We start from the raw sequence: 11,192 nt of genomic DNA, 5'->3' as shown, positions 1-11,192 counted from the left end.
CTGCAATAGACTGTTTACAGTTTACCGGTCAATGGTTGCTTGTAGCAGGTATGCTTCCTGAGAGAAGTTTTCAAACGTACACTTATTGTCTCTACAACATGTCCGTAAGTGGATCTCAAAAAAACCCATTTCGTTAACTTTGACAGCACTATACCAGTGCCCTTTTGGTTTGTTAATTGGTCATTTGATCCTCGGTAAATCGACAAATGCGGTTTTATACTTTAATAACAACTAATAAAAACAACCTCTTGGTTCCCATCAATTTTTATTTACTTTAAAGTCAAGATTTCAGCATCCGAAGGTGATTGGCTAGTGTTCCCCAAAATACGTGTTTAAAACGTACTTGCTTAGTTAGCAAAGTCAACTTGCCCTATCTGCCACTAACATTTCGTCAAACAACTGCAGTTGATCTGATTTCAAGAAATAGAGAAGTTTATTCTAAACGAACAAATTTCGGACGCTACTTAGCTAATTATAACATTGTACTTTTTTACGTCTCTAGAAGTAAAGTTAACACCGCTCACATGATTATCTAAAGAAAGATTAAACATAATTGGTAAGATTTTCCGGCCCCAATTCTCAACTTAAGACTCAGGAACGGTGTAAGACAAAGAAGTCTATCATTGTGCACATGTCACAGTCCGGTAAAGCTAATTATGGTAATCGTTGTATTTATTTCTAACCGACTTTCTTTTTATCCATTTTAGATTGGCATTGAAAAGTGTAGTAATTGGCTAGTAGCATAAACGATCTGAACATTTGTGCCTAGTTTTATATCCACTGGACATTTTTGTTTTGTTTTTCTTCAGGCAAAAGAAAGCTTTCAATGTTGGTTTTGCAGATTACCATCATTGAAGAAATCCGGAAGTGACATCAAACGTCCTGATTCTTAAGAAAGTTAATATCTAGAAGCCACGTCAACTTACTAAATACGCTGAGTCATATGACTGTATCTAAAGCCGCTCAAGCCGCGCCGTTACGGCTTTTGCTTCAGCACTCGGCCCTTAGTAGACCATGTAAAGGTGGTAAGGCTGTGTATTACCCCGAATGCTATTGAAACCTTGTCTTTCTTTCTATCACTGTGACTATTTTTATGTGATTACTTTCTTTGTCATATCTAGCGGCGTTCAGATAATAACAAACTATGGAAGAGAAAACCTACTAGTGCATTCAACTACTGCTTATTAACCAAACTGAAAACTCCGAAAAAATTGCCGTCAGAAGTAAAGCATGTCGTCTAAAAAAGCCTGGTGATTTGAGGCCAAAAATCAGAGAGCTCTAAACATCAGTTAATAGGATATATGGACAAAAGGTAGCATCACATAGTACCAGAATACAACTTCCGTAAACTGTACCCTGAGCTACATAAATTGTTGCTTGATCAATAAGGAGTATTACTACCAAAACAGCATGGATTCTTGTACAGGAGGTGCAGCCTTAAAAAACGATTTCTTATTATGAATCGCAAAAGCAAAGTAATGGACGCCATAATTCAGATTAACATTATATACTCTTAATTCTCTGGGCCATACTAGCAACCTAAACAATCAAAATGCTTTGATCTTACTACTGAAATGAACAGAACGTATCTATGTTGGCAAAAATTCTCTGGGTGAGAATGTTTCCACATCCCATGACAACACAGTATTCAGCACTAGACACTATTACCTGCCTTCCTAGTGTATTAGTCTGTGTCCTCACCGCACAGCTTATTTGCTGATGATATCCGGCTCTTAGGAAGCTTTTTGTTTGCTCAGGTATACTTTGTACTACAAAAAGGCCATCAGTTGGCCTACTGGTGGACGATAAGCAAATACTTGCCTTACGAGGTTCAGAAACGACATTCCTCCCCTTGTCAACTGCTGAATCCATTAGCGATTTTCTTGACCACCACAGCTTGAGAGCTGCGGTCGCAAAAATGAGTAAGAAAATTTATGCAACGAAGCCCTTGAAACCCAACTCTGTGTTTCATGTATACAACCACCGCATACAGACACCTGATCCTCACACGTTGCACCCTCAAGTTGCATTAACGCTGCGGCCATAGTCAGAGCAGATGTCTGCATCAGAACTCGCGTCCTTTGGACTTATAGCCAGTAGTTTACCTTGAAAAGAAAACTTTGGGACGGTGACGCACGATAGCTAACAATCTTGGGAGAGGTCCACACGGAATTAACTTACAGCCAGCATTCAAAATCAACGTATATTGTCCTACCACCAAGAAACTCCACTTGACCGCTGGAGGAGCATTTGTTCCCAGCTTTTGTTCTTGCATAAGGTCCCACCCTTGATTTGAAATTATTTCGTGTTCACCCTGATGGGCCTAATGCAACCACTTGATCTACAACTGGTAATTTACGCCCCAAAGCAAGTTGGTACCTCACATGTTCTCTGAATATCATGATATACGGTGGCATTGATATCATCTTCAGTAGTTTGATCAGATACCGACTTAATATTACACAGCTAAGTGACCATGTTACTTAAGTTTTGACTAGTACGTGACCGACTGAAAATAGCAAGTCAATCAAACGGCAAACTTTGTTATTAGGATTTTGGTGCATAAAATCTCACTAAATAAGCCTAATAAGGCGTTTATCCATGTATCTTTGCGATGAACATGACTGATACCCTATTCATTGCTCTATTCATTATTGTCTTGTTTTACAATTGCATATGCTGTATATATTCGGCAATTCGAATGCATACGTGATGGTTGTTACGCTGCGCTGAATTCTGCTAGTTCGTCTGGTTATACCGATATAGGTACAAAACTTAATTCTCACAACCATATTATATCAAGCGCTCGCCTAAAAGTCATTCTAGACATTTGACAAAACTACTCACCTTTCTATTTAAATCAATCCACATTATTGAATCCGATTGATCCACGTGATACATACCGAAATACCATATTTCTCGGAGACCAATGGTCTCGCAGACCTGTTGGTGAAACAAAATTAAATATCGTCGTCAACTCACCTGATTGAACAATTGCATCCCCGTGGTTGCCTGCGTGATGGTGAGCTCAAGCTCAGTGTCGACAGTAAGAACTTTCACAAAGTACTACGTATCGTAGGTGATATTTGCTGACTTACAAATTTGGGCTTAGAGAACATCACAGAATTTATGCTCTACATCTTGAATTTTCAGGTAGCTTTTATTTACGTTAAGTTAATGAATTTGAACCGGTAAAACAAATATGAGCTCTGAAAGGATTCACGGATTGATACACAGGATCGAGGCTTTTGCCCAAGTTTCCCGGGTGGGTTTTGTTCTTGCTGGTCAGTGGCTGTCGCTCACCTGAAAGGTACAAGTGGAAAAAGGGTGTAGCACCGCTCTTTATGTTCTCAGCGCGGGGCAGTATGCTTGCCAGCGCGAGGATTCGCATAAATAAACGTCTAATAGTGCTTTAAACTGGGTTATAGAAGGAGCGTGAACAACCGTCGGAGGGAGGTCATTCTGCACACCTACTACCCGAAACGAGAAAAAATTTATCCAATGAATGTGTGTGCCCTGAGCTTGAAACTTTTCTTACTATGTGCCCGCCGGGTGTTTGCTGGGTCAACGGTGAAAAACCTGTTTGCCAAGCTTTGTTCAAACAGGGCGCAAGTAAGAATTAGGTCCCCTCGGAGGCGACGGTACTCCAGGGGAAAGAGATCAAGCATCGCGAGACGCGTTTCGTAGTCCACGGATTTGAGGCCGGCAACCATTCTCGTGGTGGCCCGCTGGACACGCTCAATGAGGGTGACATTTTCGTGCGTCCTGAGAAGACGACTTGGTTGACGCACTCCAGGAGCGGTCTGACGTAGGTCTCACAGAGTATTTGGAAGCCCATGCGAGCAATACGAGAGAAGATGCGTCGGATCATCCGTAAAAGGATAAGTTCACTTCCAATTTTTCAAGGACATGAGAAATTGCGTCCATATAAAGTTGCGCCATCTAACAGAAGGCTCCGGATTCGGGTTGCGCTATATATTTGGCCAGAAAATAGCCGGTACAGGGGTGACGAACCATCCCGGCACTAGCTAATTTCGGAACCGTAGCCACTGAAACAGAGCCTACTTGCTAGAATGTGTCTTATTAAAATACTGCAAAGATGAAGCTCTTTGAAATAGGACGATGCTGCAAGTGTGAGTGGGTTGGGGTGAGTGAGCGAGAAATGTTCTCACTGGACGGTGTCTGGGCACACCAATGTAAGATTTAGTATGATTCAGTGGCATAGAATAAAGAGCTTAGTGAGAATATGTTATGGCGGTATTTCAGCCCCCAATACTGATGCGTGTGCCTGAAATTCTGACCGCAACTCTGGTTGGTTGTGCGAAGAATGCAAAGTTGTCGGCTTGGTTGCTCAAGTCTGAAACAACCTACCACAACACACTAGTGTCAACACACGATCACTCCAAACGGTAAGGCACAATCCTAGGAATCTCAAACGCTCAAAATATGGAGTGCAAATGAACCCAAGCTTGATTGCTTACATTGCACCGAGGGTGTTCCTGTCACGTCTCAGCCGTGGATACTAAGGTTTATCTCCACGCATAAGGTTCACGCACGTACACTCACACTGAACTGAAGACAAGATAACATGATTAAGGTTTGCCAGCAGCATGATTGTTTCCTCATCCGCGTCCCTTTTGAGTATTATTCCTGAGGTCCTTTAGTTCGCGAATCCTTGAGCACCTTGGGTCCACAACAATAGGTCTATTTGCTGTCGCCACTTAGGAAAGTTACACAGCACTGTTCCACATAAAAGTAAAATTGTCTCGTGCTGTATGCTAAAGGCACCACCCGATTAATCCTGGAAATGTCGAAAGGCTATCACTGTGTTCACGGGTCCATGGAACTGGACTTCATCTAAACATGGTAGTATCCTACGTTTAACCAATCCACAGGGGTCGTATTTATGCACATGGAAACGTTTGTAGACAAGAAGGACTCTGAAGTTTGGCTCCACTGGACCTGGCGTCCGTCGAAGCCAGGTAAAACGGCATTTTTAGATTAAATCAGCATCCCGTCTTCTCGGTCGAAATGGCTGGAACACATCAGTGCGCAATAGCTAGTTTATTACAGCATTATTTATTTCTTATGGCAACATTACTAATGCAAAAAATTCCACGTCGGACAAACCGCGAGGAAATTACGTACACAAATGAAGGAAATCAACGCGGATATCAGGAGGCATGACCTCTGTCCTTAATGTTTATACACGAGGGCCAAGAAGGCAACAAATTCAATCTGGAAAGCGCAGAAATTTTGGCACATAGAGACACGAGACAGGGAGGAAAATTTCTGGACGCATGGTTCTCCATGGCATATTCGATAAACCGGTGCATCAATCTGGATCCAATTTACGCACCTGTACGTACAAAAGACCAACATCTCAACCGGAACACTCAAGGAGGATCGAATATTTGATTCACACACAAAGAAAGGGAGGAATTTTTGGAGTCGAACCAAAATAAGTCACAAGCCGTGACTCAAAAGGATAAAGGTCACTCCAACTCCAACCACCTTTCGAGGGCGGGAGATGCCAAGCTCAAAGATCACATGCACATCGGTGAATGGGGACGCGGGATAATAGAGCAACCAACCGGACAACTGATCGCGGTCAAAGGCCATCCCCGGCTAGCAGCACGTACACATACGCACACACGTAAGACTACGCAACGCTGATTGCACCTATTTCTTCCCTCGTTCACTTGTAACTGCTGATGAAATAATAAGAAATGGAAGTATTGCACGTGAGAGTGATTCCTGCTCTAACTTGATCTGTTAAGAACCTCCCTAAATAAGTGAATCTGGAGCAAAGCTGATCACTTCAATATGATGTTTTCGATGTGTGTATGAAAATAAAATCCCACAATAATAACTGACACCTTAATGGAAAAGAGGGACATCAATTCCCACATTCCATCAGTTTCAATAGATGATGGCCAACTAACAGAATAATGCAACCCGCTTGTTCCAAGCAAAAACGTTTTTTGCTGGATTTTTATCTTACAATCCATGATGATATCAACAGAAAACCGAAAAAATACCCGGAGGTGATACATGTCTGACAATCATAAATGGAAGCGAAGAAACTTGAGCGACTCGCCACAAACGCCGACATAACCAGTTACACGGAAGCAAGCAGAGCGAGCGACATCAGGCATCTTTCTGTGCATCGCATATATACGGCATGGCAACCAAGTGATGAGTTTAAATGGTCCTAGAAAGCAATTCAAAACTGCCACCGTACGTATAAACTTACCCACGCAATTGATAAAACGTATGATTGTGGGAGTCCCATCGTTATGTTAACGGTTGAAATCCTAGGAGGAAGCGGAACTCCGGGCATCGCTGAGACCGCTTTGATCCGATCGGTTAGCCTACGAGTCAGACAGTTTTCTGATAGCAAGCACAGAAGCTGGTGTCTTATGCCTTACCGAGATACCTATGAGAAAACTAAACTAAGCAAGATCACGATCGAAAGTAACGTGAAAAGCCAAGGAGGTTGTTTCGTTACTGTGCTAATGACTATGTAGTTCATTTGGTTACACTTTTGTCCATCAGCAGAGGGAAAGCGCAAAGCGCAACGGTGTCTATTGCGACTGAATCCGGTACCTCCGGGACATAATCAGTGATGAATGCAAAGCCATAAGAGGCAACCGCCGCGCACAGTGCGCACAAAGTCTAGGTTAGCAAGTTGCGGCATCCCTACTGGGGTTAGCACCGACCAGAACAATATTCTTGGTTCCGGTGCCGGATAAGTGTGATGTTGATTTCCAGCTTTGGTCCGGCTTGGCCGACCGGGTGGCCGGAATACTTCTACAGCTCTGGATAATTTGTTTTATCTTCTCATTCTCCACAATTTACAGTCTCATATCTATGCTGGGGGCACACTTTATATTTACCTCTTTCATGCCGTTGTCTTTGTTTTTACCCACCGCCTCTGAGATGAAACGGTCCAATCTTGTTTCAATTCGTTATGTTCCCTATAAGCTAGGTGAAAACCTGTCGACCGTACATCTCGTCCGCAAAGCTTAATCCGCTGAGATCAGGCCGTTTTATGCATGACCTCATCATTACCGGATAAAGTCCATTCATTTCAGAGCTTCAATTCCGCGCATTGTTGGGCGCCCATATATAAAGCCAGTCATGTCTTTGTACTGCCTGTGAGGATGTAACTATTCCTGAAGTTAAGCACCCATCCGTTTTACCACAGCTTTAAGAATGATCCACTCGATCTTGAGCCCAACGAAGAACATAATCCAGGAACATCGTTTGAGCGTGTTTGCAAGCCGTGTTTGTCCTCAGTAGACGGGTGGAACGGCCCTAATTGTATTGCATTTCATTTTGGCCGATGTATTTATTCTACTTCGATGTGAGCAGCCAAGCACAACTCAAGCCAGATCCAGTTTTAACTGTTTCAAAAACCCATGTTACTTTACCTGTGTTGAACCCATCGGCTAACCCAAATTCGGCGGCTGCAGGAATGGGCATCCCTCATCGGATCACCACAGCCTTGAAGCCGGCTGTACGCAACTGTCCAGAAGCAAACATATTTTGACGCAGCGATGACACGAAATCGCCATCACGAGTATGAAAGTAAGACTTCACCTATTCCTTTCATACTCTTGGTGGCTCACCCCAAGCCACGTTTATGCAACTATAAACGAATTGTTTCAACCGCCCTGGCAACATCTGGAAAAGTTCGTTCTTATCCGGTGAACCATTTTTTATGACAAAAACAACCCCGGCTTAAGTTGCAATGTGAAGTTTCTCTATTCATACATTCAAACATTTAGTAATTTTCCGGATTCAGCGGTTAGCGTTAACTTTTCCGCGTAAGAATATTTTATTTTGAGTAGCTGGAATACCGATACTATGGTCCATGGAGGAATGAATGCTGTACATGGTTTACCATTTAGAACGCACGAAACATCTTTTCCAATACCGGTACCAAACAATATTGATGCATTCTCTGAGATACTGTTATTGCCATAATACCCGGCATAGCTGGCTTTAGGGTACATTGATACCGAGGTAGTAGTCCGAATCAATAAAAGATACAGTAGTTTATTAAACAACCTGGTTTTCAGTATTCACTTTACTAGGTACTCCAAATCTTCAGCACATATAGGCGGCGGAGTGCCATCCATTTCGCTTAAGGTTCTCAACCGCTAAATCCACTACCTATCAGCTCGGTCTTCTCATGTGCCATTTCCTGGACCCGTAAACCATGCGAGATTGCACAAGATTTCCACGATGAGAAAATATTGGCCAATTTTAAGCAGAGATGTTGTCCGGTAAATGAAGGCAATCTAGGCCACATTTTTGCATCCGGTTAAAATGCTGGTGACTTTTTCCTGCAACCGGATTTAGTCTAAGCCAAAAGTCCAGGGAGCACTCATCCCAATTGCAGCTCATCGGCAATTCGCGTCTCCTTAAACTTCGAAGACACTCGAACATGCAGTCTTCCACCTTATTTTCGGATGCTTTTTAACTTGTTTAGGAGTGCAGCGTAACTCTCATATAGATGGGCTATAGCGATAACTGGCAGTTGGTCAGAGTCCAATTGATGAGGCCTCTGGTTCCCATTCATCATGGAAATTTTTTCGAGCCGCTTATCGTTTGTTGGTGGTGTGGTGAGGTTTCGTGGTCGGCGACAAAGATTTTACCCTGCAAATTGGGCCGGTGCGTGAGCGCTTTACAGCTGTTCTTCTCTCGTTGGGATTGCCAGAATGGTTTGTCTCAAGAAACTCAAGGGGTTCCGAAACCCTGACCCCCTGGTTGAAGGCTAGACCGTTCTTCCTCGGGCGGCTGATTTCAAGTATGATTAACCAGCGCTTACACCGCACAATACAACACTCATTACCCCGTAGACCATGGCACCAGTAGTCCAGGTATGCGAAATAGAATTTCTAGATACAAATATCATCAACTCCAGCGCTCCGGATTCCCGGGTGCTCGCTGGTGGCAATAACAATGAATTAATTCCTCAAATAAAAGTGATCATTCCGATTGATGCAGGGGCCATTAGCCGCACAATGCTCTTGGCTGCAAAAACTTAGCGAGTGAAATAAAATCTTTACGTTAAAACATTGCGTTTGTTGCGTTTTTGATCCATTTTAACCTCTGTTCATATCTTCGCAGCTCACCGCATTTCATTGTCTTCCGAAGTCATCATACGTCTGGCGGAAAAAGTCTGGAAACGTCGCAGCTTAACCCAAGCCAACGACGAAGGACTCATATCGGTTGGCATATTTTTCGACTTCTCAAAAGCAGTTGATAGGGTCCCACACATCCCGCTGCTCCACAAACTCGAGTCTTACGGGATTCAAGGGAAAGTCCTTCGTTGGATCAAGGCATCCCAATCAGACAGATCATTCCGAGTGAGAAGAGGTTCGACCTACACTTCTCCAGCGCCGGTCTACATTGAAGTTCCTCAAAGCTGCGTTTTAGAATCGTCCCAGTTTTGATCTACTTCATCGAGTTCCCAGATGCTCCCTCAATTCCATGTCCATTTTTGCAGGTAATTTGAGATCATAGAGTTCAAATGCCACTGCACTTTAAATGAATGCAGACGCTACAAGGTAATGGTCACTGGATTAACGTCTGAAGGACAAAAAGTACGTCCGCATGTCGTTTGTAGGAGACTCAACAATGTCTCTGTGCATGAGGAGAATGGACCAGAACACATTATGAGGATAAGTATCAAGAGGTATTTAGGTATCTGGTTCTTTTCCAACATGTCTTCATCCCTCTATGAAGAGTCAACTCAAAAGACATTCGTCGTTTTACGGATGATCCAGCATACTTTACTCTTACCTGCTTCTAGATACCCTATTGGGGTCTCCGTCAAACCGGTGCTTGAACGTGCCAACCAAGGTGTCTACTCAGGGCGCAAGGATGACGTAACCCACACTGTGCTTGTTTAATGTTCAAAAATGGTCGCTGGCCTCAAATCAGTTGATTATGAAACGATTCTCGGGTTTCGTGAAACCTTTTCTCTTGAGTAGCGTCAACTCCGAGAAGGCCTAGCACTTACTTATACCACGTTTGAACAAAATTTGGTCAACAGATTTTCACTGTCGAACCAACTCATACACTGCGGGGATATGATAAAAGTACGGCAGTGAAGCATCGATGTTGGACACTGATGTCATACTGTCGATGATGATGATGATATGGTAAAAAGTTTCTACGCCCAGATCGCACACGTAGTAGGCAGCAGTATTTCCCATTTCAGATAGTTGGTGCGCCGAATAACCGCTCTCCGACGGCTGTCTACGCAGAACCCAATCGAAAGAACTCTCAGATATTTTATGGGTCCACGCGCTCGTCACAACTTGATGTTTATTTGATTCATGTGACTTGAACAGTCTTTAATGCAAAGACAATGCCATCTGGAGGTGACACCCTGACGTGGTGGTCGGGCGTAAGTAATGTACTGAAATTCGTTCCGTGCCAGGATGATTAAAAGGGGTGCGGTCAGATTAAGCGTAACAAGACCGTAGACTGCGAGTCGTCGCATTACAAGGCGGTGTCGGGGGTTGTGAGATAGGACTGTGAAGACAGACGTTTTCCCTAGACGACCAGCACGTTTTTATTTGTGGAAGCATCTATACCAGTTTTACTCTTGGAATGAGAGGTTAGAAAATGTTTGACCTAACAACCACACAGCCGATAAGGGTCGGCCGTTACCGCCGGCGAGTTATCCACTTGGGACCAGTCCTGTTTCTGATCCCCGTCAACGACCTCCCAGACGTTCTTGCGAGTCCATGTCTACTTTCTGCGGACGACTTGAAATCCTGGAGTTCCAATGCCAGTGCCCTCCAAATGGATGTAGACGCTGCCAAGCAGTGGTCGCTCGACTGGCACCTTCCTCTGAATGATGAAAAGTGCGTCCATATGTCGTTTGGAGGGTAATCAGCGAAGGCCTTCGTTATGAATGATGAGAACGGACCAGAAAATATCATGAGGATAGATGCCAAAAATGATTTGGGCATCTGGGCCTCCTCAAACTTGTCCTTCTCGCCGTACCATTAGAAATCGGCCCAAAACACATTCGCCATTTTACGGATGATCCGACACAACTTCTCTCGTATTGCTCGCATGGGCTTCCAAATACTCTGTGGGACCTACGTCAGACCGCTCCTGGAGTGCGTCAACCAAGTCGTCTTCTCAGGACGCGCGAAAATGTC

The 11,192-nt window shown here is 43.7% G+C and overlaps 1 protein-coding gene across 1 annotated transcript in view; it reads left to right on the top strand.

The window, feature by feature from the left end:
* Window positions 1-3,623: 3,623 nt before the first annotated feature.
* T265_12688 (hypothetical protein) overlaps window positions 3,624-11,192 on the top strand; it is a gene marked incomplete at both ends in the record, with an annotated part of 18,409 nt that continues 10,840 nt past the window's right edge. The window contains 2 exons of the mRNA XM_009164951.1: window positions 3,624-3,808; window positions 9,451-9,520. Of these exons, the coding sequence (XP_009163215.1) occupies window positions 3,624-3,808; window positions 9,451-9,520 (255 nt within the window). The remainder of the gene's footprint in view (window positions 3,809-9,450; window positions 9,521-11,192) is intronic.

This window comes from Opisthorchis viverrini (genome assembly GCF_000715545.1).
Source record: "Opisthorchis viverrini unplaced genomic scaffold opera_v5_10, whole genome shotgun sequence".
NCBI classification, from domain to species: domain Eukaryota; kingdom Metazoa; phylum Platyhelminthes; class Trematoda; order Opisthorchiida; family Opisthorchiidae; genus Opisthorchis; species Opisthorchis viverrini.
The sequence above is the reverse complement of the archived record's forward strand: the minus strand, read 5'-3'. Positions and strand labels throughout refer to the sequence as shown.